We start from the raw sequence: 27,997 nt of genomic DNA, 5'->3' as shown, positions 1-27,997 counted from the left end.
TTCTGTGTGTACTGTAGTCTGCTCTGCACAGGCTTCGGTGCTCTGCGCGCAACAGCAACGCCGCGCCGCGGCCCCAACCAGGAAGTGAATTTGAAGAAAATAAGCGACTGTGGAGATAGAATGACATAGAGGGGGAGAGGTGGGAGAGAAGCAAGCGGAGAAAGAAGTGACTAACGGAGGGAGGGATCGACCCTGTTTCTGGACCTGTATTAAGCTGCCCCCCTCCTGGATATACTGCACCGCCAAAAATGCTCATAAAGGAATTGTAAGTAGCTGTGTGTGCATATGAGAGAGCGGAGAATGTGCGCGCGTTTATCCATCTTGTTTTGCAGCGCTGACATTGTTGCCTGTCGCCCGAGAGTGGAATTACAATAGTGCGGCCAGGGTGATCTCAACATACCCTATCTGCTCGACTCCGTTTCCGTCATCAGTGTGCATGCATAAGACACTCCATCATCTTAAAGCATTCACCGAATGAACCGATAATAAACCGGCGGCTGTAGTCGCATCAGCAGCCGGCGCAGGCATTGCTGTGCCCTTCACAATTTGCATCACGAGCCCTTCACATTTTGTATCACGAGTCCTTCACATTTTGAATCAAGTAAAATCGGGAGGCTGAGAGAATGTCCTTTGCTCTGGTGCTAAAATGACGGATGGAGTGGCGGTGCTGAGGGAGAAATGGCTAAGCCGCGCTGTGCCGTGCCAGCGTCCATCCCTGTAAGCAGCTGTGGCCATGTTATTGATGCGCGGTGAAGGTGAAACGGCTGATGGAGCATTTCGGCATTTACCTCTGGAGGAAATGGAAATGGCGAGGTGTAGAGAGACCCCGGCTGGGGGAGAAGGGGTGGGAGTGGGCAGGTATAGGGGAAGTAGTTGTAAAGCTATGGCAAAATGGCAAATGGCGAGGTTTTGACGCACCAGTCAGACATTTCTGAGAATTTGACAGCCTGGGCCGAAGGGACGAAGTGGGATTGTGCGTGCAAACGGAAAGATTTGGGGATGTTTAACACATTACGTTTGCACAATGCTTCCGCAGGCCTCAGTGTTCTGTAAGGATAACTGAATGAGGCCTACTCAGAATCAGCTGGTGTTAAGGGTAAGGCCGATAGATTGCAGATGAATTGGGATGGTATTGGCCTTCAAATAAAAAAAAAATCAGATATTAGTCATAGTTGTCTGCTTCAGAAAGTATGGTGGTTCCTTCATGTTCATGCTTTTAACTGGTGTCAGCCTGTACACCAGACTCATTTTGCCTTAAGGACTGAGTGGCCCACCTGTAAAAAAAAAAAAGTCATCAGCCTGGTTTTTAGTGTTACATTTTAGTGTAATATTTTCAGATTATTTTGCACCCTCTTTTCTCTCTTCTCTCTATTCATATTTAAAATCTACAGTATGCATGTATTTTTATGTGTTTTCATTGTTTTATAGCAATTATATGGCAAGGTCAAAGCTACATTTTCAGCTATTGTCAGCTTCAGCCTAAAAGTAACACTTTAATCCTGGAAAATCTATATTAATCAGAGTCTGGCTTTTATGGGCATACATTAATCAACACTCATTGTCTTGATTTTTCACCAAATGTATTCAATCAATGAATGGCCCTGCATTAAAAAAGCTCAGGATGAGAGTGATGGCATGGCTAAAGATCTGAAGTGATTAGGGAGAGTCTGGGTCTCAGCAGTCTGCCTGTAAATTAATTAAATCGGTCACGATTAAATGCTGAATGCACTTATACACTGTCAACACAAGGGCACACAAAGAGGCTTGGGAGGCTATACACACACAGAGATGCCATCACAGGGGTCAAGGGACAGTGAATTGATCCATGTACTGCTGTAGAACAGACAGTTTTGTTTTTTTGACTCTGTACTGCTCACCTGAACCACTGACCTAAATCACAAAAGACGAGCAATGCAGTAGAGAAGATGAGTGTTTGTTTTCTGATGCAACAGAGAGACACCTGATCTTCCTGTCAAGACCTTTAGACCATGGAGAATTGTACTAAGGTGACTTTAGTCCTTGTTTAGCCTAAAACATGTATTAAGTATTTAAATGTAGCTCTTTTTAACATTTAACTTATATTAAGCCACACAAAAGACTTATTTTGCGGAGATCTGTACTTACATCCATAAGTTCAATCCTATTATTGTCATTTGACATTACAGACTGTCTCTGCCTTCCTTGCAGCATCTGGCCTCCCATACAATGTCAGGCTGGGACTCAGACCCAGATTACATCCAGTTGCGAGTGGGATGCAGGATTATCTGAATTTCGGCATACATCACCCAGTTACAAAACAATCAACAAAGCTTCATACTGTACATGGGCATTATTTGGTGCAAAATGCACATGACAGAAAAAGGAGGTAGTACAGTGTATTTAAACTGCTGCTTTCATCGACAAAAATGAAATTTTCTTCACATGCTAATCTGTAAAGTGTACTGGGGCTTCATCACCAAAGAATAAAACCAAAGAATTTCTGAAGTTCCCATAAACTTGCAGTTCTCTGTCACAATCAATAACTTAACCATAAATATAGATTTGTTAAATTGTGGTTATATATAATATTCATAGCCTATCTGTGTTTTCTCCTCATATTTAACCTCTGATGGAAAGTACCGCTCAGTCTCAGCTCAGGATTCACAGATCAGTTTTTTGTTAGATTTTATTATCCTATTGTTAATAAATTATGTGTGTTAATAAAGAATAGAAAAGCCTTGTCATTTATTTTGCAAAAAACATTGAAGGAAGTCTACTTGTTGCTCTGTGAGAGGTAAAAGTCATCTAAAAAGCAGTAACTTTTGAAGTGCTTATCTGGGAGTTGAAGAAAGTCAGGACCATAACTGTTTAATTGCCACATAATGTTCTTAAAGCTCAAATACTTCCTCATTACAAATCCCCATTGGCTTACTCCAGCTCAGCTGAATAGTCCTCTGAGACAGCATCATGGAAAAGTTTGTCAAAAAATAAGTGTCCAGATCTGTATCGAGCTGAAGAGTTCATTACTGTAAAGATGTCAGTCCATGTTGTCAGTGTGTCAGTCACATGATTTCTTCAGGCCAATCCATGATTCATGTCATATTATAATGCCAAAAATGAATTCAGGACCACAATTTATAAGGAGTTTTTTGCCCACACAGCAAAGTACATTGAAACTAAAGGAACTCTTCATACAGTATCAAAGGAATTTAAATTGTTTAGGTGTAATGGGATACTCAGTATAAAAGGACAGTGTTGAAAACTCAAACAACAATCACATCACAGGATTGTTCACAGAGAAAACAGACATTTTGAGTTTGAGCTGGTTAAAACAAGTTTCAATTTTAAGGCAAAAGAAACTGTATCTTTATGTCGTGTTTTCTCCACTATATTTGGTTAGAATGCAATTACGGTGTCTGAGATTGTTACTTTATGATGTTTGAGTAACTTCCCTTATTTTTCTTTTTCTTCCAGTCGAGTGATTCTTCCTATCTCTGTGGAAGAGGTAAGTTTCATTTGTGTGTGTGTGTGTGTGTGTGTGTGTGTGTGTGTGTGTGTGTGTGTGTGTGTGTGTGTGTGTGTGTGTGTGTGTGTGTGTGTTAGCTAAAATTGCTCAGCTTTTGTTATCTGGTTCACTGTATTCACAAATGTGAAGCATACAAGTGCCTGCCATCATTAACACATAAGACCTTTTATATTTCCAAGAATGATATATCACATATTCACTCTATGCATTGCAACAATGCAGCAGGGATCACTTTGTGAGAAAAAAACTCTTTATCATATTAAAGAGGGTTCCAATCAGATAGAGCTTTGAACCAACACAGTCAGCACAGTCTTTCGCTGTCCTCTTCCTCTTTTCTCTCTGTGTCTCTGTGTCCCTCTGTCCCCTGCTATCCTCATTTCCATTGCAGTTTGCTCTTTTATTCAGCCCTGCATCGTAAATGAGTCACCTGAAACTACTTCCATGACTTCTTCTGCACCCGGCCCTCGCTGTCGCTCTCATATTTACATGTATGCATTATTTGCACTTACATGAGAGTAATCTTTTGGTAGCGACATTTAACTTGTGTTGTTTATTAATGATGAATACATATTGACTACTGTAGCCAACAAGCACTTCATCTGCTCATACACACATTAAACAGCTTGAGCGGAGAAACAAAAGTGTGAAAAGCAGCATTAAGTGCTCAGAGACATGGTAACAGGTTTGCAGCCCAGACCGCAACTGGCCCTAAGTCAATGTGCACTCGAGCAGCCAAATCTGAGAAATATCTTGTGGCTGCTCAGATCTGTGCTTATACTGATATATTTTTATTTTCATTCTGACTCAAAACAACAAGGCAGTGGATAGAACACTACATCCCCCTGGTTTCTTCCCCTTGCATTTCCTCTGGCTCATGGAGGCTTTTTCTATCTACACATGTTGCTTCTCATTAACTGTGAGTGTTTGTAGCCTTTATCTTAATCATATCTCTACATAATGAGGCAGGTTATCTCTAGAGCCTGAGGCCCTGAAATTGTTTTGGCGTTCAGCATGCTATGTCACAGTTAGACTCTGAAAATCTACTAAAAGTGAAGTATTTGACTAAAATGTGAGCCACAAAGCCTGAATACAGTTGAGTAACATCCCCTGTCTCTTGAGTGTGCCCCATCTGCCCTTGAATCACATCCCTCCAGAGCTTCATCTTCTCTCTGTCTCCCTGTCTACATCCTAACTGTCTAAAGCTGCAGTCTTCATGTTATTTACCAAACCACACTTGGGGTGTAGACTACGGATTAATCTCTATGAACAAAGGTTTTGGGGAACACATGTTGAATGTGGCTGTTCATTAGAGAATTTACTAAATTGAAGTTCCTGTCTGTTAACTTCTTCCCAGGATTTTAACCTAAAGCTTTATCAATGTTTAATGTTTATGAAAGAAGGACGTTGTGAACATGGACTCACCTCACAAGGCATGGTTGAATTATATTTGTCCAACACTTGTTACCCAGGAGGCTTTGCTGTTCCTGCATCCCATTTATTTAGTTGGCAGTTGCGGTGCTGACATGAGGGAACAGTCTCTCTGTTTCTCTCCAATTCAATCCAAAGACTATCGTGGTCACAATTATTACTTCTTTGATTCATCTAAGTGTTCAAATGATGTGAATTTTATCTAAACCAGATTGGCACAGTTTATCTGGGTCTCTGTCTTTATGTCTTTCATTGCTGTTGCTGTGGAGGAGTAACCTTTTAAATAGACTTGCATGCTCGAGTATGGTCTGGCTACACCACTTATCTATTCTGGGATAGGGGAAAAATGCTCTGGTTTGTTTGTATTTCTTTAAACCGATCACAACCGTCCTGGGTGGCAACGGTGCCCTTGCAAAATAGATAGCAGAAGGGGAGGGACATCCGACAAGATTAGATACAAGTTATAGATATTAACTTTTACTCACGTAAACGTGAAAATGTAGTGAAAACTGAAAATAAAATCAAACAATTAGCTTAGAGGTACTCTACAGTGGACACTATATTTAGGGCAGCAATTTCAGCAATAACAGTTTTACAGTTCTTCTCAGTTTAACACACAATGAAACAAATCCCATGAAGAAACACTTCACTTGGAATTCAATAAAATGTCCCTCTGTTGTGGCCTTTAATGTTTGTGGTCCTTTTGAGTTCAACTTTCTGTGTTGGTATATGTAGAAGTGTCACTGAGTTACACCAGCAATGGACAGTCATTGAATTAAATTAAATAATAATAATAATAAATAATTTATAATAAATAAATATATGTGGGTATTGATCAAAGTGTAGCCTTCCAGTCCCCCTGCAAATATATCTAGGTTTTCGCCTCAATTCACTGTCCCTGTTAATTTCTAAGTTATGCTATAATTATATATGAGTTATCTAGAATTACTACTATCAAGTCTAGTCAGTTGTCGGCATGCCTAAGACCTGCTCCTAGAGCTTTCAAATTTCCTCCAGACAGTCAAATTATTTGATAAAGGAGAAAACCTAATGTTCCTTATGGAGGAGGCTTAGAGTAAAATATTGCAGCAACGATGGAGTTTGATAAAAAAAAAAACGTTTCAGCAATCCAAAATTTTCATGTAAGGTTTTGTATTTGAGACAGAGAGAACTTTAATCTGGAATGGTTAATTGAGTTAAACATTCAAACAATCCACTGCAGAAGATGAAGATAAACCAATTTCATCACAGACAGCAGCTTCAACTGTCCACAAATCATTACATTCACAAGACTGTTTTTAAAATGGTTTTCGTAATAGTTTATTGGTACTTTTACTACATTTGTGCATTTACTGTGCTTCTCAAAAGCAACAGAACAGATAAATAGGTACATTTTTCTATTTTTATTTTCCCTTTTACCTTTTCTTATTTATCTGCTTTTATATGTGTTCATCTTATACATTAACTGTGCTCTGATTCAGGGTTTTTTCATTGCTCAGTTACTGTTTTAATATTTCAGGAGGGGGCAGGAGAGCATTCAGTCATCATATGACTCCGTAGTGAGACGTTCTGTCAAACTTAGTTGTGATTTGTGCACTATAACGAAAATCTAACTAAAACTGTTGTTGACAGGCTCATCACACTGCTTGTATTTTTTCAACATGACTAATGAGATTTTAACTAATACAAATGTTTCAGTGTCAAATCCACTCTGGTTCCTAGATCCAAGGTTTTCTCTGGGGACGTTGTTGCTTTGTTACATGTGTGTTAAAAAGTAACCTATAATATTCTCATGGTTTGATTTAACTTTGAATAGAATTAAAGAATTACTGTAATCTCTTTCCTGTGAAAATGAAATTTCTGACTACATTGACTTGTCTTCTTCGTGATGTTGTACGTGTGTCTGCGCTCTGGTCCAGCTTTGTGCAAAGGTTATATGGTGGATTAGAGGTGATTAAGAAATGAAAGGAGCCATTGTCCGGTGTTCAAACACTCACATGCTCATGAAGATGGGGAATGAGAGGAAAAGAGGGATGAAAGAAGGAGAAAGTGTACAGTTTGTGAAAGAGGAAACAAGCCGGGCGCAACAACAAAAAATTGAGGGGTCAAAAAAGACAAATAAGAGAGTATGGGAGAGATTAGAGACAAGGAAAGGAGAATGTAGAGATCAGGAAAAGGATCAGAAGAAGTAATCCACTACTGAAGATTGAAATAGATGAGCTGATGAAATACACATGAAAAAAAAAATATCTGTATGTGTCTAAAAGCTCACTCATCTACAGAATAATATACTGTATGTTGATGGAAAAAGCTCCTTATTTCTTCCTTTAAACACACTTTCCTCCTCAGTCTAACCTGTCATTTCTCTGTTTTTAGTACCAGGTCGGCCAGCTGTACTCTGTGGCTGAGGCCAGTAAGAATGAGACGGGTGGAGGAGAAGGAGTGGAGGTGCTAAAAAATGAGCCCTACGAGAAAGAAGGAGAGAAGGGACAGTACACACACAAAATCTACCATTTGCAGAGGTAAGCGGTTGTCAAATTTGACAAATTTTAAAGTTCTCTTAGAAAGCCTCCTTTATTCATCTCATCCTCGAGGCCACATCGCTTGGCTCCTTTCCATTCATACTCTGCTTTAGTATGTTATCCCATCTCCTCCCTGGTTCACTCCAAAGCTGAAAACTTTAAGAAATAGTTCATCATTTTAGGGAAATATGTTAAATTGCTCACATACCATGAATAAGATAAAAAGGTTCATAATACAGAGCCATGGCCAGCTCCATATAAACTAAGCCATGCTAGTGGCTCTGTTAGACTGTACTTAGTGGTGCTTTTAGTGTGTAACTTAATCTTTCTTGACTGAAATATAGTTAAATAAGTAAAAAAAAAAAAAAATTGAAATACCTTAGACTTGGTTTGTTCTCGCTTCACTCCTGCAGTAAAGTGCCGTCATTCGTCAGAATGTTGGCTCCAGCTTCAGCTCTCAACATCCATGAGAAAGCCTGGAACGCATACCCATACTGTCGCACAGGTATCACCCGCACATACACACACACATACACACACACACACACACACACACACACACACACACAAACACACACACCCAAACACACACACATACACACCTTGTACTAGCACTAACAAATGCACACAGCATCATCTTTCAAAGCTCTGTGGAAAAACAATTACGATTAGTGACATATTAGAAGCTCTGTACATTTTCATACTATAGCTACAGTGGTACACCAAAAATATCAATTGTTGTCCAGATTTTTTACCTTTAAGTAAAATAAATGAATAAAAAAGGTAGCACATACAGAAGTGAGAGATTCAGCCCATAATAAAATTAAACGAAAACATGTCACAGTCACAGGAAATATTTGGCTATGTTTGAAATCTAAACAGGCACTCTATCGATCTGTATAAAGGTCCAATACAGGTCCCAGGAAGAAGTTCCATCTTCCAAACTACCTTTTACAGTAATCTATTGAGCATGGATTTATAGGATGCAATCTCTACCATTGCATCTACCCAATCTGTCAAATCTGGAGCATTTCCCAATGCCTCAAAATAATTCTGGAGGCTGCAACAACTGAAAACTCCCATTTTGATATGTTTGGTGTTTGAAATCTATCCTGCAATAAACATAAACTTTAATGCACTGTAATGTGTAAATACAAATGACTCAAATGACTTAGAGGTCATATAGATGCTGATCTGTCAAAGGGATTGTCTGTCTCTCTGTGTCCCTGTGTCTCTGTCACCCTGAAGGAGTAGTTGAATTATTAACTGCATGTCCAGTGAGAAACGCCATGCAATCGCTCAAGCCTTTCAGGCTGAGATCACACACACACACACACACACACACACACACACACACACACACACACACATACACAAGCAGCTGCCAGACAGCCATCTTTCATACAAACACACGGGACACAATCAAAGGCACAACCTGAACCTACACACATGATACTTACTGACCTCTGTACATTGTTCAGTACTGTAAATGCTCAACTGCAATATTTTCCTTTCTTTCTCTCTGTTTGCCCCCTGCACTTTCTTTCATCTGGCTCTGCAGTTATCACTGTAAGTATTTTTTTCTTTTCTTTTACGCTTACAGATTTCATGAATGTAGACACAAAGTAAACGTTGATGCCCATAGAGGGAGTAAATTACCTGAAAGTTGAGAAAGAAATGTGATCTATTTCAGTGACACAAAAGCAGGATAGTCAGACACCGTTACTGTGTGTGTGTGTGTGTGTGTGTGTGTGTGTGTGTGTGTGTGCACGCGTGCGTGCGTGCGTGCGTGCGTGCGTGCGTGCGTGCGTGCGTGCGTGCGTGCGTGTGTGAGCAGGAGACTAACCTGTGTAATCTGTAGATTTATTTACTGTTCCCTCGTCACTCAGGATTATTTCTCTTTTCTCTGCAGAATGAGTATATGAAAGATAACTTCCTGATCAAGATTGAGACATGGCACAAACCTGACACGGGACACCTCGAAAATGTAATTAATAAAGACTGTAATGAGCTGAGGAGGTGCATGCATGTGTTTGAGAAGCATTTTTTCTGTTGTCACGTGGCAAAGAAGTGCTCATTTTATACCACTAATGCTTGATTAATACTGTATCTCACACCTTGTATAGGTGTTTTTTGTTTATTATCTATTCCCTCTACTGCTAGCTGTTTAGGGACACATTTCCGACTGCTACTTGTCCTCTAATTAAAAATTGCTCTATGAATGCAAGCCCCTAGTTATAGGCTCCCATAATTACTTGGCTCCTATATAAATGAGTATGATCACGAAAAAAACTGAGCAAACGAAACTGCAAAAATGGGCTCCACTAATTTCCAGAGAAATGTATCATCCATGTATATTTGTACTTGTATCTTATGGGCTTTAGAAAACATTTTAACCATGAGTATTGTGTTCTCCTTTCTGTTGTATGTGGGCTGCCTGCAGAGTTTGTGCCTGTATCCAGCTGTGCTCTGTGCTTCTGTTTCAGGTACATGGTTTGGATGCAGAAACCTGGAAGAAGGTGGATGTAGTCTATATTGATATCGCGGACAGAAGCCAAGTGGAGCCAAAGGTTAAACAATTCGAATAAGATCCACATTGAGACGATTGCAGCGACTAGATCTCTTACTTTTTGTGTCACCTCGTCCATGTTGTTCATTCTGGTTTTTCTTGCCTCTCCCCAGGACTACAAGCCAGAGGAGGACCCTTGCAGGTACAAGTCAGTGAAGACAGGACGAGGCCCTCTAGGACCAGACTGGAAGGTACAGCGTCCTGTTGTCAATTTCAATGAGACACATTTGAAACCACTGAAATACATAACTCCAACCACATCACTGTAAATTATCGATTTATTCATCAGTCGAACCGATATTTGTTTCTCAGCAACTATGTTTAGTCTGTGCTGAAATACTTACTAAACATTTGATCAAAATGTAACCTAGGCCATCGCTACTTTTGAACTCACTGAGAGTTTGTGGATATTCCAGTATTTTTTTCTATAATATTTAAATTGGACTATTTTATGCCAACAAAAGAAATAACTAGATAAATAAATAAATGTTTCTGTGTTTTCCTACCAGTGTAGTTGCTAGTAGTGTGGAGAAAGCTTTGAAAGGCAATTCAAGCTGTCATGTAGGGAAACTGAATTTACGGACAACAAAATTGAACACTTCAATCTGGATCTCTAAAATGAGAAGAAGCCAAATAGAATGTTTGTTGTTTTGTCAAATGTATTGGTTGGGGTTCAAGACCTTAGTACTCTTTCTAAAATCTTGTGTGCGACCCTGAATGCAACAGATAAAAACTACATATAAATGAAAAGTATTGAGCCTATATATATTTTATAGCCCAGCAATCTTTTTTAACCATTTAAAAATCCCTATATGTGTATTTGTGCACTTGCAGAAAGAACTTCCTAAGAAGACAGACTGCCCACACATGTGTGCCTACAAACTGGTCACTGTCAAATTCAAGTGGTGGGGCCTGCAAAATAAAGTGGAGAACTTTATTCAAAAGGTTTGTTTACAAATCGGACTGGTGTTCATACCAGTTAACATGATCTTGCAGGACAGTCCTGTGTGTGTGTGTGTGTGTGTGTGTGTGTGTGTGTGTGTGTGTGTGTGTGTGTGTGTGTGTGTGTGTGTGTGTGTGTGTGGGTTAGGACTGTTGTGCCATAGAGTCTCATACCCCGTGCATGCATACAGTACATACAGTGTCTCACATCTTGTTAGCTTGAGGCTATAGTGGAAAAGTACCACCGACTATGATGCCGTAAATATGGGCTGCACCAGCATCTAGTGGATGAACAGGGTAAAGCAGGATGGAATTTAACATATCTGATAATCAAACAGCTTGATTTTATCATTTGGACTTAAAAATCCAGCTTCCTTTCTTAAAACCACAATATGACTTTCTCTTTATCCTCATATGTTGTTTCACAGCAAGAGAAGCGTTTGTTCACTAATTTCCACCGTCAGCTGTTCTGCTGGATTGACAAGTGGATCGACTTGAACATGGAAGACATTCGTCGCATGGAGGAGGAGACTCGCAAGCAGCTGGATGAGGTTAGCAAAAAATGTATTCCTAAAACAACAATAAGTAAGTCAACCATAGTCTAGGAGAGGGCTCTGAGGACATGCTCATGTTTGAAATATGTAAATTATCATTCAGCTACAACATTTCTGTGCATGATTTGTGTGTATTGTGTGTGTCAGATGAGAGTGAAGGACCCAGTGAAAGGGATGGTGGCTCTAGAGGACTGAGGTTGTGATGAACCGTGAATACTGCTGCTCATCAGGTGAGATGAATTTGAATATTTATTTATTTTATATTTTTATTATTGATTTATTTTATTACTGATCAACTATTTCTTCACATCAAAGGCAGTGAAAGGGCCTCTTGTTTATGCTCTCACCTCTTTCTATCTCTTTCAGACCAGACTACCCAGACACCAGCGGATTCACATTCTTATTCTATTCCAACTGACACAACATCTGACCGGCCGGTCCAATTTACCCCCCCCCACCCCCCCCCCCTTCCCCGATACAATCTGGCTTTCAGGGACCTGGACCCAGTAATCTCCCAGTTTTCAGATGATCTCCTACACCTAATCCCACCTCCCTTGAGTCCCATCCATCTCTTATTTGTTTTTCCATCCAGTGTCTTATTACCTGCTCTGAGGCCTCCAGGCCTCCACACTAGATCTTGTCAGTCAGTCCTCTCTTTCGCTCTCTCAGCCTCTAAACCATTCTAAACTACAGAGAATAGTGTTATCTCTGCAGTTTAGGATTTATTTCTATTTAAGATATCCCAATGGTGTATATATACAGTATACCATATATCGGGGAGCTGAATAATTGTATTGAAATATATATATATATATATATATATATATAAATATAAATATATATGAACAGGGTTTTTAAAAGGATTTTGTCTGTAAGTATGTCTGTGGATGTTTATTTTTTCAAGTCCAAACTGTAGCCTATCTGCTCAGTTTTGATCCTGTCTTTTTTTGATTTGTCATAATACCTCCTTCCCTCCATTTATGTCATGCTTTATGCAGTGTTTCTTTTTGCTATTCAAACCAATTTGCGAGTCTACAAACCGCAGCTGCAAGGTGGGGATTGTGCTGAGAGTGTTATGTTGTCTCTGCTATACTCCCGACCGACTAGATAGGATTTCTTTCCAGTATCTCCCTTAATGTCATGAGGCATTCATTGGCTTTTCTGCTGCTTTGTATGTCTGTGTGTATATCTGTGTGCGTGCATGCGTGCGTGTGTGTGTGTGTGTGTGTGTGTGTGTGTGTGTGTGTGTGTGTGTGTGTGTGTGTTTCTGTAGCATTGTAAGGTCATCAAGGTTTCTGCAAAGGGAAATGCACAGTAGATCAGCCATAAATGAGTCTTTATTTTTTACAGACTTTACAGATGACTGTGATTTTAACATTAGCAGCCATCATGAATACACAGCTCCTCCTGCCCCCTGTAGATAAATAAATGGTTCTTTGAAAGTAAAACGTTATGTGATCTGCATCAGTTCTTGCCCTGTCACCCATTCTGTCACCTCCAGTGGATAAATGGTCTTATCCAGCGATAGCAATAACTACCATGACACGTTGGTCTCTCCTTTTTATCATCGCAAATCTAATCTCACTCTAGTGTTTGTTCCTACCCTAAAAACCCAGAGAGCCCACGCTGAGAGCCAGGGATGGTTAAGATGTTATTTTGTCTTTGGATAAGGCAGATTTCTCTCCTGCTGGAGACTGAAGCCTGTTATTTGTAATAGTTTTTAGGTTTTTCGGTATATGCATGAGTGTACATGAGTGATGTAAAGTGGGTGTCTTTGAAGTGATCTGATGCTGGCTGGGTAAAGACGAACGGAAGTAATGGTGCTAGAGTAGTGATAACAGCAGGCACTAACCTTCCTCTTGTTGACATCTGTTTGGCCGTCTTTGTCCTCAGTTACGTTTTTATTATCCTCTTTTCCATCCTCTGTTTACCTTCCCTACACATCTTATAACGGAGTGGAAACTTTAAAGAGCAAGAAACAGATCATGTCAAAACTATTATACTGATTTAGGTCTGCCATCAGAACATGTAGATAAACTGAAGGGGTTTGATTAATTTCAGGTCCATACGTAGTTTTTTGTGTGTGTTAAAAGCAAGCATTTTGCACTGTTGAGTTCATATTAATTAATGTTAAATTGGATAATTTTCAAATCTCCAATAAATGGAATATAACTTATTTATGTACACAAAATCTATATCATTACAATAGCATAATCATACACACCTGTGTGGAATCTGATTAAATGCTTACCGTAATGAATGATGATAAGTGACTCATTGGCAATTATGAAACAAAAACTGTATCAAGTCCAGCTTTTAATAAAAGCTCTGTAATGGCCTGATATTTTATTGTATTTATTTATTTTAACGTTGTATTGGTCTGACTAGAATAAGAAATAATAATCAGTAATATAATCATCTAACGTATGACATGACAAAGCAGAGCAAATTGTTACAGTTAAATAAATTGCTATTTTCTTCATAAAATTGTTATAGTGCATAATAACCTCTGAGGTGCTCATAGAATTGGGGGGTTTCTTTAGATAGCAGCACTGACAGCAGTCTTCCAGGGCCTCTTGAATTATGTCACATATCACCATTTGTCATCAACTTTTCCAGCTGATTGTCAGCAGGATATATATATATATATGTTCACCTGTATTAATTAGAAGGTCCATTTTACTGTAGCTCATCAATTCAATTTCTTCAGCCCTTAGCATTACAAATCTAGTTTGTTGCACCTTCATGATATTACAGAAATGGAGATTTCTAATGCCTCGTTTTACAGGATAATATTGGAGTAGTGTTATTGTGCAATATTTAGCCTATACATTTATGTGACCTGTCTTAAGCCCAAGCACAATAGCCATACAAATCCATATTTCTTGTATTTTCCATAAGGATACTAAAAGCGTAAGAAGGCCATTCAAATAAAAACTGCTCACATCATTATTGGCAACAATTCAAGCTTAATACTTTAGACTTGCTTCATCTTGTTGTTGTTTTCATGTCCCTGTATATGTATGTCAGACATTTTCTGTTGCCTCCCCTTTAAAGAAAACACTGGCCCTGGGTGTCCAACCCTTTCACCTCTCTCTGTGTCCATTGAGCATCTCACTCACTGTCTGTGATGGGGCTACCAACTGAATCATGGAGATTTGTGGATGTACTGTATGTATTGACTTTGTAAATAGTAAATAAATTAATGTAGATGAACACATATATATAGATCAGACTGTCCTGCCAGACCTATAGCACACCCTCTTGACACTTGATCCTATTATTCCAATTACCAAGTTGCTCTCACAGAGGTATTATTGTGAGGAAATATAGTTATAGTTGATAAGACATTTTGGGGGCAAACTGTCAGCTGTAGCCAAAAAACGCATTCTAACATATTGTTATACATGATTATGCTGCAGATTTAAGGATGCTCCAGCAAAGCACTGCTCTGTGGCTTGTTGAAGGAAAAAAATAAATAAAAATCAAAAACCCTGTTCACTATTTCCTCTCCTTCTGACATTGTTCTTACCTCACAGGGACCATGTCTCATTGGCAGGACAGTGTATAGATATATATTTTTGTTCTGAGTGTTGTTGTACCTCTGTTGTCAGTCTCTGAACTACACTTGCTTCTCTCTCTGAAAAGGAACATATAAGGGCAGCTTGGGTCAGTTCATTGATCCACATTATTAGCTGATAGTGTCAGCATTACAGTAAGTGGAGCCTCGGTGCAAGGTAGATTTTCTCCTCCTATAGTTTGTCATGGGAATTGAGGGGAAATTATTCTGCATTTAGAAGCACTGGGTGCTGGAGGGTTGGAGTTATAGCTATACAGAAAAAAAGACAATTAGATGTACTGGTTTGAAAACAGATACTGACACTAGGTCCCTTTTACAAGCCTAAAGACACCATACAAACTTGTGAGAGAACATGGTTTAACAGAGACAATCTCATAGATATCTGTTGTTCGGTTCCTCAATTTATAATCAGAATATGAAACCAAATGATTCCACAATCCCAAACTGTTTTTAAATCTCTCTTTCTCTCTCTTACTCTCTCTCACTCCTGTTAACTTGTCTCCTGTTTTTCTTTCTTTTATTGTGAATTTGTGCCTTTTTGTCATCTTATCTTCCAATAACACTGCTGTACATTGGAGACGTAAAGAAATTAATAAAAAGAAGCAAAGCAACTGTACATACGTTTTGATATGAATGTTTTTTTTATGTAATGTGCAGTACAAGATTAATGATCTCCTTACTTAATTACCATTGTGGCAGGTAAGAAGAGAATTGATATAGGTTTTTAGCACAGGATCTTTAATTAACAAACCCCATGTGTAAGTTTCCTATAGTCATGGGAAATCTGAAAATTGGACATCTTTTCATTTCCACGAAAGCTTTAAGATAATTTGAAATATTACAAAAAAAAGATATATTGAGGCCAAATGAACATGATGCTTTATAAACCACTAATTAATTATTATATATTAACTAATTATTAGAAGCATTAGTTGCAACTTTATAATAGCCATCCAACCAATGTTTATGGATGGTTTACAAAACAATTATTAACCGTTGACAAAGTATTAACTATAACTATATTAGTTAACTATATTAAAGAGGCTAAGTCGCCAGACGTTTGCAAATTACCTGTGCTGATCTGAGAAAGCGAATATTAACAAACTATTCCTATTCCAAAACGTTGAACACACCATCAATCTGGTAACCTAAGGAAAACGTGAAGTTCCAGAATGATCATTTGGGATCACTATATAAATTGACTTTGATCTTTACAAATGAGATATTGATTCTATATTAAATAAATACACCAATGCTGTGAACAATCTTTTTAGATTTTTGAATAATATCTGTCCAGACCCAATAATTTACATGCTTTAAACTGACATATGTCACTTAGATGGCATTGCCCGGAGTCAAGGATAAATTACAGGTTTTACTGAATTGGATTGAAATAGCACACAGTAAAGCAAAGCACACACATTCCAAACTGTTAAGAAAGTAAAGGATTATTTATGAACATACAAAGAGGGATTTAGTGCAACAAATACCAAGCGTCATGGTGACATTCAATAAACAGACATGTCCATTCATGAATTAGATAATACTTTCTCACCAGGTTGTTAACCAACCTAATAGCTTGATCCGATGTTACGCTTTAAGTCTAGGGCAGGTTGAGTTGGGAGCTTGATGGGCAGCAGCAACAGTCAAACAACGGGACTCACCGTAGGAAAGCAGATCCAGTCTCTCAACATCCCTGTGGTGACTTTCGTTGTCTGTGCGCAAGGGGTCTGTGGCTTTTTTCGGACACCACAAGAAAGACACATAAAGAAAGGTAGGCTACTGTACTGAATTGACGGAGGCTACTGTACTGAATGAATGATAGTGTTTTTTTCAGCAGCTACAATCATTCAGATAGTTTGATATTGTTAATTTTCATGAAGTTACAGTAAAGGACACTGAGGAGGCAAATGTGTTTCTTTGTTTCAGAAAACTGGGGTTCTCAAAGGTCACGAACACAGGTAGAAGTGTCCTAAATGGGGCCAAAGTAGTTACGTAACTTCATTGGTTGAATATGGTTACAATGGCTGGACCCTTTAATTATTTAGAAAATCTTAAAGCACTAGTTTGTGGAATTGGTTTTAGAAAAAAAATCAAGTAGGGATATTTTTTATGGTTGTCAGTGCTTTTTGTTCAATGTCTGTGTGGTATTATGAAAATCTAGTCCCTTAATGTGTGTGTGTGTGTGTGTGTGTGTGTGTGTGTGTGTGTGTGTGTGTGTGTGTGTGTGTGTGTGTGTGTGTGTGTGTGTGTGTGTGTGTGCGTGTGTTTTATAATATTGTGGGGACAAAGACCTATTTACATAAGTTAAATCATTGACCTTATGGGGACCAAAATTATGACAATTTAGCACTAACGTTAGGGCGGGTCAGGTTTGGGCAGAAAGCAGTTATGGTTAAAGCTACACTTATCAATATTTTGGATCAAATGACTACATTTAAAGTGAAAGTAACTATCGGAGTTGTGATTACAAAGCCTCAGATAATCTTACCTGACTGCAGTTTCCTTCCACATTTTTAGCATTTTAGCATGTTTCAGCTCATTATTTTAGGTTTACGGCCCACCACTTAACTGTTTGGTTCCCCAAAAAACAACTGTAAAGTAGAACCTGCCCAGCACCAAACAACAGGAGTACCCTCAGGAGTTGGTGGAAACCAAAACTGAGCTAAAAGGTGAAAGAATATTGGACATTTGTCAGGTGACTAGAAACACAACTCCAAATGAATGTGTATCTTAATGTAGTTCTGTGTCTGCTGCTGCAATTAGCCAACTAGTTTGCTAACATGTTAGCCATAAGGTGATACTATTTCAATCCAACTCTTATTAACACGCTTTAAGTCAACACAATGTTCTCACAAATGACAAAAACAAGTGTCTATTACAGACTAGTCACAGATGGTGAATCAGTGAGCGATTTGAGGGATGATGAGAGGGCCCTTGTTAACAAAGTCACCAAAATGCATTGGTAACCTGGTATCCCCCATCTCCATTTCCTGGTAGCAGAGAGAGTGCAGGGGCAGAGAGCTTGTTTAGTTGAGTATGTTAGTCTAGTCTGCCTGACTCATTGATCCTTTATCTGACTGAGGTTTGTGTAGATTAAAATCTATGGCCCCGACCATGGCTCTGAAATATCAGTAGAAACTGTGTATTGATGAATCTGTGGCGCTGTCCATGGTGCTGAAGTAGCAGATGGATTTGTACAACTTTTACCCAATAAATGATCCCACTGCCAGATGTTCACCTTAACGATGTAAACAAATCTAATCATTTTTTTATATATCACAATATTTTGAGCAAGTTTAACAAAATATATCCCAGTTAAAGTGTTACTGTTTTTACATGTGACCTTCAGGGCATTGGTTCTGTAACGTGGATGAAGCTAACCGTGATTTGACATGATTAAAAAGCCATTTCAGAAATGACTTTCAGGCATTCCTGTCAGCTCTGTTTTATTCGGCAATGGTCTGCGCTCCTAAAACTGGCTGTCATAAAGTCAAGTCTTTCACCTTGTTATGTGTGTTTTCTTTTTGTTTCCACTTTGTTTAGGCATACATGTGTTTGTGTGTTGCCACAGGGGAGAAAATGAGCACTGGAAGATTACAAAGTGGTGAGAGAGACAAGTTCAGGTAAGATCAGAATCCATTACAAATATCTTCTTCTTTGTCCTCTGGTCTTAAAAGAGTATAGGAAGGAACAACAGAGAGAAGATGGTGATGAAAGTCATTGTGGGAGAAAGCACATACTTCAGGCAGAAAAGGGTGTATGTAGAGCCCAAGAGAGTCCAGAAAAAGAAGGTATAACCCTCCTGTTCAGTAACTGAATTGCCTAACTGTCATAAGAAGCTTTGAGGCAGCAGGTTCTAAATCTTTGCAGGGTCTGTGATAAAACTTAAATAACCTCACATTCTTTACTTCTCACTGAACCAGTGAACCCCCTTGCTTATCCACTTCACACTTCTACTTGCTAAAGAATGTGCCCTAAGTCTCTGCATGTGATGCTGTTACATGAAGAGGCAGGGAGAACTGGGGCATCCAAGATTAGCATTTTTTATTTTGTAAGGGGTAATCTCTTCTGGTTGTTTCTTTCCTATTGTCCCCCACAGCTTTCCAAAAAATAAAACACTGTTCACTTTATGGCGTGAGTTATTATTTTAACTCTGCTACCATGTCAGTGACTCAATCAGAAATTATTTTTTATTCAGAGGTTGTAGAGTCGTGATTTATTCATTTCTGCAAACGTGTTTATCAGTTAGGAATATCCAAAATGAGATTCAATGATGTAATCCCAAAAATAATGCAATATAATAAATTCCCAGTGCTTTGGGTTAACCTACATGATAATAATCAACACAATATCCATATAAATTGAATTCTTATATTATTACCATGATTTTATATAAATCATTACAGCCACATAATGATTCTGTCCATAATCTCAGAGTCAATGATCCAACAAGGAAAGAAGTTTTCTGTAAATAGGTGTATGGGGTAAAAAGAAATGCTGAAGGGAATATATGAGGAATTATTGGGGAAAATCATTGTGGTGCTTATAGTTCAAAATCTCTAAATTATTGAACCCAGTGTGTAAAACTGTATCCTACTGTTTCTAATCCTAGTCATTTTTTAGACACATTTTCCGATACTGACAACTTCATTCTGGAAGAAAACTTTTCATCTGAATTTAAAAATATCTCACAGCATTCATGGTTTTGAAATCCTTAAACCACTTAAGGATTGCGCAAAATGCTTTGGAGTTGCTGATTGCTTCATGAATTGATCCGATTCAATTCTATTATGCAATTTGTCCACTATTTACAGTGCTGTAACACTTGTTGATTAGAATAATTTAAGCTTTTGTTCTTAGAAAAAAAACATCCATGTCAGAGCTTACAAAACTGTGTTAACCCCTCGCTTCTCTCTGGGTTTACAAAGATAACCTTTCACCTATATGAGGAGAGAGTGGATTGAGGCCAAAAGAAGCTAATGCTATTGTGCGCTGTTGTCCCCTCACTAATGCATGACTATAATTGCGGGGTTACATGCATTGTTCACTCAGCTGATAGAGAGATCGCTGGTGGTAAACCTCTTAGGGATCTGAAGGGTTACTCTAGTCTTGCAACACTACTCACAATGATGGAGGATCAGCCTCCAGTCCACCTCTTCTACGCCCTGCGACTACACACACTCACAGACAAACACACACATGTTCACATGCCCGTCTCCTGCCTGCGATTAACGTCCAAATCTTAATTCTTGCCCACATTCCTGAGTCAACCCCACTGCTTTGTCAGTCGTTGCTCCATTGCTGCATGACCATACGGGACTCTACCACTGAGAGGACTGCACTGGTACAGGAAAACATCACCCTGGGCTTTCCAGTTTTTCATCCTGGTCAGTTTGGAGGACCTAAATCAGATACTGCCTGAAGAGAGATTTGACTAACTAGGAATCCATTCATGTTAGTTTCAGTGGCCTGAGCAGAGTGAAGGCCTTTCAAATCAAATGGCTGCAACCTAACCAACCAAAGGAGAAATCAAGCTAAAGGAATTTCTTCTACTGGATTTTGTTTGTTTGCCCTTGCAGGACAGCATCTTTATTTTTTATTTGAGTAATCTTAAATAACTTGCAGGTAACAAAGCCAACACCGGAAAGACCTTTTTCAGTCCAAGATCCAAAGATGGACCAGTTTACACTCAGTCCACGTTTGCGCTCAGACAGTATGAGCAGCTCAGCATCTCAGGGCTCCAGGTCCAAGGTGCTCCTCCGCCAGCGTTTGTCTCAGCTGCTGACCTGCATAGAGGACATGAGCTCTGATGACGAAGCCAGTGAAGAAGTGTCCCGCACGCTGGACGAAGCATTTCAGCTCTGCGGGTGCTCCATTCCCACAGACGCATTCAGGTTGACATGCGCATGTGCTTATTAATGTATACACAAGTTTACACTGATACACAGGCAGGAAGTGTTTGCATTTATCTGGATGTCTTTGCAGTTTGACACTTCTTAGTGGTTTCCTATTATAAGATTAAAGAAAATGCAGATGTTGAAAAAGTAAATATGTTATTAATATTCTTCTTTTTTTACTTTATTATTTTTCCAAATGTCCAAGGGCACAAACTGTTGAATGCTGTGTTATATGTTGTTGAAATGAATAAGTACGAATGAAAGTAGACATAGAAATAAAAAAATAAATAAAGTAGAACTTAATATTAGCTAGGATTAAAATGTTGTTTTCCAGTATTATCATTTGTAGTATTACATTTGCACACCACCAACTGAAGACAATAACTTGGGACTAGGTTGTTTACAACAAGGCAAATGTAGCAATGCAATTGATATTTGTCACTGTTTTCTCTTTTTCCATCACTTTGGTCAAAACACTGACAGGCTGCACATGACAACCTGGAACGTGGCCACAGCGGAGCCTCCTGAAGACGTCACCTCGTTGCTGCATCTAGATGTCCAGCCCCCCACAGACCTCTTTGTGATTGGGTGAGAAATAACAATATTGAATCTGGAATTTAAAACCTTGTCAGGAATGGAACTAAAGGATAAAAGTATCTCTGTTTGAGAGTGTGTTTTTTTTTTCATTTGTTTATGCCGGTGTGTGTCAGCCTGCAGGAGGTGAATGCCACCCCTGTGAGGTTTATCTCTGACATGTTAATGGAGGACTCTTGGAGCCACGTCTTCATGAACACACTGGCACCCAGAGGCTTCGTCAAGGTGAGAGAGGACAGAGGGAAGTTACACATTTGGTTGCTGTGTATTTTGTGTGTATGTGGATGCGTGTACCTAAACAGTGTCTCTGAAAACTTACGTAATCATGGGGCAACATTGCTTAAAAATCCTCAAATTATTTTAAAGAAAACATTGCCTTTTATTTCTTCTGTAAAATATTTTTTTTAACTTGAGTTTCAAATGACATAGTGTATATTAGGCACTGTAATTTGTATTATATGAGAATAAATATATTGCATTAAAGTTAAAATTAAATGAAACAAAATGCTACAAGTCTCAAACTGTAAGTACACAAGTCAAAAAGAAAGAGGGTGTGTACCTACAGCATATATGTATGCTCATATAATACAAATTACAGCACCTAATATATGTCATTTGAAACTCAAGTCAAAAAAATATTTTACAGAAGAAATAAAAGGAAAGGTTTTCTTTAAAAAAATTAAAAAATTCAATAAAAAAAAAACTATTATTGAAATCTATCTCCATATCTGTCTAGGTCACATCCATGAGGATGCAGGGATTGCTGCTGCTGGTTTTTGCCAAACAAATTCATCTCCCCTACATCAGAAACATTCAGACCACCTATACTCGTACTGGCATCTTTGGCTACTGGGTAGGTTATCACGATGGGAGCGCTGGTTAGGTTAGCTCTGAACATTATACAGAACAACACTGTTAAACTCTGCACACCAGGAATCCCATTGCCATCAGATGCTGTAGAGTTTAAACACAGTATGAAAGGCCTATTGTGTTTGTTTAGTGAGATGTGCAATAGCTTTGACTGAATGAGCACTACAGTAAAACTGCTGCGCTACACTGGGGCAATTACTTGCAAGACAAATTGTCTATTCCAAGTTAAAGAAAAAACATCACCTGGCTGAGTAAAGACCAAACTTTTTGTATTCATAGTAAAAAGGAAAGTAGTGATAGTGGGGGGGTAAAATTACAATATATTGCATTTTCCTGTAAATTCTGCAGTAAAATGAATCTGTATTTTTACTGCATCATTCCTTAAAGAAAAAAAAGTTAATGTTTGAATCTTTGGAAATCCACTTTATCATTCATTTCACATGCTGTATTCCTGCCCCTCTGTTTATCTGTGTCAGGGTAATAAAGGAGGAGTGACCGTGCGTTTTTCCTTCTATGGCCACATGGTGTGCTTCCTTAATTGCCACCTAGCAGCTCACATGAACTACGCTCTGCAGCGCGTTGATGAGATTGAGTACATCCTGGAGACACAAGAGTTTGACATCGCTGACACCCCACATGTCCGGGATCACAAGTTAGTGCACTGTACATAGGGGCACACACACACGCACACACACTGTAAAATAAATATGCACTTTGGGTTGTCGTATAGAGAATGAAGTGAGGCTCCATCCCTCTCACACAGGTTGGTATTCTGGTTTGGCGACCTGAACTTCCGCATTGCAGACCACGGCTTGCACTTCCTCCGCTCGTCCATCAACAAGGAGCGCCTTCATTTGCTGTGGGACAAAGACCAGGTGATGTGTTGGAAAAAGCATACACATGCATGCATACACACAATATCACACATTCACTAATTTATTTCATGTTCCTGCAGCTCACCATGATGAAGAAGAAGGAACCCTTCCTGCAGGAATTTGAGGAAGGGCCATTAAATTTTAAACCCACCTATAAATTTGTCCGTAACTCTGAAACCTATGATACCAGGTAACTCGTGCTGCAAACAACTATATTACACACAAATACCCAACAGGTTCCTCAGATTTCATCTGTGCTCTTGTTTCTGTTTGATTTGTGCACAGCACTCCGAAGACATGGTTGGGTTTTAAGTAAGACTCACTCTATGTTTTTGTATTGCATGTCCCGCAGTCCCTTATTTCTTAGACACTGCACCTTCTGTCCTTTTTCCTGAAGCTTTTGCCACCACGTCTTTAGTTGAAACGACACATAACCGCAGAGACGTACTAAAGAGGAACCGAAAGCAGTAAACCCTGGTGTATAGATTATAGTGGAACCATCCCTGACACTAGCACCATGTATGTGTCTGTCTCAGAAAGAGCACTGTTGCGCTGCCACTAACCATATACAGACCCAGGCCCCTGCAGCGCAGAAGCACCACCCTCTTCTTCCTCCTCACCTCCCTCACCTGGGGGCTGCTCTCTGTGTGGTTGGGGGCATGGTACAGGGAGATAGACCCGCCAAGGTGGGTGTCTCCATAGATATACTGAGGAATATGAGTGGGCCCCATAGAATAGGCACCTTTAAGGTTTAATACAATCACTTAAAGGAATATTTCACCGCTGGAAAGATGAATATATCTTTAAATTGGGTCACTTATGTAGTAGAAATGTGATTTTTTTTTTGAAATTGGTGCCTTCTAGGCCAAGAAAAGCCAGAAAATGTGTTTTTGGCTCATGTGGGTGAAAGACACCAAATCCCAGAATGCACTTGCTTTGCTTCACTCCGAGGCCACTCCAAGCCATGCCTACCGCTTACAGAGAGGCAGTCAACTGAGTCAAGTCTATTGTGTTTTATTGTCATTTCAACCATATACACGAAACAACTTTTCACTGTGGCTCAAGTGGTGTTACACATTTAAAATATATAAAAACGACATACAAAACAGGCTACATTTAGTGCACACACATTACAGGCTCCGTAAAGTTCAGCTAATGCATTGCATTAGCACTTGGTGTAATCATCGAGTATAAACAGCCGTGAATTTGCGTGGAATGTAGCTAGAATGGTCGGCATTTAACAGTCACAAACTCCACCAGCGGTGAGCAGTAGTTGGATACAAGCATACCATTTCTGCACCAGTCCATGTTAACACAGCCCACCTCCACGAGTTTTATCCGGCGACACAGCAGGGCTAGCAGGCCTGGTAGGTGGATAGTCCGGTACACTGTTGTTCAGCCATGTTTCCACAACAACAAAAACACAGTAGTCTCTGAACTTGCGTTAAGAGTTTTGTTGAAGTTGGATGTAGTCCAGTTTGTTGTCTAATGAGCGGACACTTGCAAGCAGGATGGATGGAACAGGTGGCCCGGCTAGCGTTAGCTTTCCACCTAGCTGGAACACCTACCCTCGTCCCGCTTTCCGCACACCGCTGAGGATGTCCCCTTACCGGCTACCGGCATTGAGCAAAACCGCAGGCTGAGGTGCTGGTCTACGTAGCAGGCGAAGCTCGTGTAGTGTGTTGAGTATTCCGTCTGTAATAAAGTTTCCTGCATATTCTCCGATCTGTACCAATGTATCCCGGTGGTACACATGTGTGGTAGTTTGAATGCACATAATTGTAAAAGTTTTCGGCTGAAAAGACCTTTTATATACTGTCTATGGAAAAGACAGACCCTGTTTAGCGAAACTTCAAGATGGCTGACACTCGGCTTACTTCGGCTCGCTTCGGATAAAGACGACAGTCCAACCCCCTATGGGCGGGTTGAAAACATGCGGAACTAGCTGGCTGTAGTCCACAGACTCTGGGCAAAAAATGCCTCTGATGACGCAAAAATGTTTGCGTCATCTGAGGCATTTTTCCAGACACACAATACAGAGAAGTCTCGTCTCAGGGGGACATGAGGGAGGGAAGCATGGTCATTCAAAAATACTACCGGGTTTCTACTGATACAAAGCTTAATGCTAAATCGGTGAAGTATCCCTTTAATAACTGGAGACACTGATATAAATGACAAGACACAAATGGGGTTTAGTAAACATAATAACCTTGATGAATTTCAGGGATGCTCTGCAAATTCATTATACCTGAGAAAACTCTCTGTACTCAGCATTGCATTGTTCTGTTTGTTCTTGCATTATGTATGTGTTGCTTTTTATAGTGAATGTACATATATGTACATAATACTAATACCATGTGAAATTGTATTGTCCACTTGGGACATCCATTACATCCATCCACAGCATGCTACACTGTAGGTATAGCTCTGCATTATATGTGCGTGTGGTGTGTGTTTTTTCACATGTAGTATTGTTTCCAATATTTTTGTATAAGAATAAGAATTGTCACTTAAGTTGACATAGATAGACACAAACGGAAATGTGACATATCTGGTAAGAATTACAAACAGAGAATTCAACTCAATCTCAAATTTGAAGCTGTGTGATTAACACCTGCCTTTGCTCTGCTCAGTGGCAAGAAAAGGAAACCGGCCTGGACGGATCGGATTCTCTGGCGCATCAAACCCAAAATCCTGACTTCAGAGGATGATGATGAGAAGGCATCGACTTCTACTGATGATGAGCTCGATGAGTATCCACTCCTGGTCACTCAGGACAAGTACACCAGTGACATGAGCTACGGAGTCAGTGACCACAAGCCTGTCATTGCAACCTTCAATCTGGAGGTGAGAACAAGCTCACTGTAAGACCCCAGGACTGTTAATCAATACATTTTTCCTTCTAAAACAACCACTAAATGCAGTTTTTTCCCCGCATTATTAAAGCTCTTTCAATTTCCTCCTGTCTTTTCCTGCAGCTGAGGAAGTGCTTTGACACACCACTGGTGCACGTAGCCCCTCTGGGTGTATGGAGCGCCGACCAGGATGTACTTCTTAACTACACCATCCAAGAGGACTTCATGTCCTCCACATGGGACTGGATCGGCTTGTACAAGGTACTGAAACAGACATAGAGGGGGGGGGGATATATATATATATATATATATATATATATATATATATATAAAATACAGGAAAGATTTGAACTCTTGGGTTTATTCTCCTGTAGGTGGGATTCAAGAGTGCGTTCGATTATGAAACCTTTGTTTGGGTTAGAGAGAAGGAGTTGCCAGAGATAAATGAAGTCATACAGGTAAGTAGTGCAAGTTCTATCATGTTTGGAATTCTTGCTTCATTAATATGCATGTGTGTGTGTGTGTGTGTGTGTGTGTGTTATGTGTGTTTTGGTTGCAGTTATCTGTGGATAAGGATGAGGTCCCTTTGCTGTGTGGACATTATGTTTTGGGTTACTACAGTACAAACATGCAAAGCATCGTTGGCCTCAGTGCTGACTTCCAGGTAAATGTAGCACTATCACATCTGTAGTTATACTTTTTTATGTGTATCTAATTTTCAGCTGTTTACTCAGAACAGGATTCATTTATGCCCTTAGACACTTTAGTCTGTGTTCATTAACATCCACTGTTGTAGGTACTGCCAGAAATAAAAGAAAGGGCTTGATTAACAATAAAATCCTTGATGCCAAATAGTACAAAGCCCAGTTTCTCTGAGTAATTGTTAAAAACAAATACAACTAAAGAATTGAAATTTCATCCTAATTGTGTCATGCATGTGAATAGGGAGGACAAAAATTAGAAACACCTCTCAGTATATTGCACATTTCTGACAATATCCACAAAACCGGAACATTAGAAACATTGTGAAGGTAGAATTTATGGCAGAGATGTTGTATTGAATTCCAGTGGATTGTACAGATGTACCTAATCAAGTGGCCACCGAGTGTAATTTGCGTGGCAGCGGCTTACTTAGTTTTGATCTCATCTTTGTTTCGATCTTGCAGATCCTGGAGTCAAAGCGTGCCGTCATGGAAGGTCTCGTTCCTGAGAACATCAATGGACTCAACGAATAAGAACAAATTCACCACAGCGCCACATCGTATTCCTCTCCCCTGGAAATGTACTGCTGATTCAGTCATTAAAAAATGGCCACCACACTGTCACATGGACTGGAAACTTTAATTTGTTGTTTCCAAATGTGCATTTAAAGAGTTCACCTTAAGTCAGATTCACTCTTGAAGGAACAGTTTCTCTACAAAAAAAGTTTACCGCTGTAATAAATATCCACAGGCCTTTTTTGCCCGTTAGAGCCAAAAAAACTAAGGAATAAGTTAAGTTTTGTTTGTGAAAGTAGTGGTCATATACTGCAGGTCAATGCCGTCCTTGGTCAAATTGTATTTGAAAATACATTTTTATGTTTTGGTTTGGTCTACATTAGTGCCAATGCAGAGGATTCTACAATAATTCCAAGAAAAATCTGCTTCTCATGGGAAACTGTTGTATAGAAGATTCTGTTGATGCAGGCTGTTTCTTTATATGTGCTGTCCTAATGCAGAAGGATGCATTTGGTAATTGAGTTTTTCAAATTCTTGTTATGGATTATTGGACCCAAGTGTTTTAAGGTGAAATGGTAAAGATGGG

General features: G+C 39.4%; 2 protein-coding genes across 4 annotated transcripts; both read left to right on the top strand.

The window, feature by feature from the left end:
- Positions 1–11: 11 nt before the first annotated feature.
- On the top strand, positions 12–15,716 carry pitpnab (phosphatidylinositol transfer protein, alpha b). 2 transcript variants are annotated; one of them, XR_004899217.1, is made up of 13 exons: positions 12–265; positions 3,454–3,484; positions 7,310–7,455; positions 7,869–7,960; positions 9,017–9,024; positions 9,368–9,442; positions 9,942–10,025; positions 10,138–10,215; positions 10,859–10,969; positions 11,395–11,517; positions 11,668–11,750; positions 11,887–14,170; positions 14,252–15,716. XR_004899217.1 is itself a non-coding variant. In XM_031320279.2 (12 exons), exons 1-11 carry the CDS (start codon positions 249–251, stop codon positions 11,713–11,715), a joined length of 813 nt encoding a protein of 270 aa, XP_031176139.1. In that variant the 5' UTR covers positions 12–248; the 3' UTR covers positions 11,716–11,750; positions 11,887–15,716. The 2 variants fall into 2 exon arrangements, 1 of the variants encoding a protein (XP_031176139.1); XM_031320279.2 differs by having other exon boundaries at positions 11,887–15,716.
- Positions 15,717–16,636: 920 nt separating this feature from the next.
- On the top strand, positions 16,637–27,788 carry inpp5kb (inositol polyphosphate-5-phosphatase Kb). Of its 2 annotated transcripts, XM_035990972.1 has the most exons (13): positions 16,637–16,874; positions 18,675–18,726; positions 21,484–21,588; positions 21,711–21,819; positions 22,331–22,447; positions 22,941–23,116; positions 23,228–23,339; positions 23,420–23,529; positions 25,973–26,186; positions 26,318–26,455; positions 26,569–26,652; positions 26,754–26,858; positions 27,361–27,666. In XM_035990972.1, the coding sequence occupies exons 1-13, from the start codon at positions 16,730–16,732 to the stop codon at positions 27,427–27,429; spliced, it is 1,536 nt and encodes a 511-aa protein (XP_035846865.1). In that variant the 5' UTR covers positions 16,637–16,729; the 3' UTR covers positions 27,430–27,666. The 2 variants fall into 2 exon arrangements, with proteins under 2 accessions (XP_035846865.1, XP_031176342.1); XM_031320482.2 differs by lacking the exons at positions 16,637–16,874; positions 18,675–18,726 and adding an exon at positions 20,149–20,997 and having other exon boundaries at positions 27,361–27,788.
- The last annotated feature ends 209 nt before the right edge of the window (positions 27,789–27,997 follow it).

The sequence above is a fragment of the Sander lucioperca genome, chromosome 13, assembly GCF_008315115.2.
Source record: "Sander lucioperca isolate FBNREF2018 chromosome 13, SLUC_FBN_1.2, whole genome shotgun sequence".
Taxonomy (NCBI): Eukaryota; Metazoa; Chordata; class Actinopteri; order Perciformes; family Percidae; genus Sander; species Sander lucioperca.
Note: the sequence above shows the minus strand (reverse complement) of the source record. Positions and strands in the feature narration are given on the sequence as shown.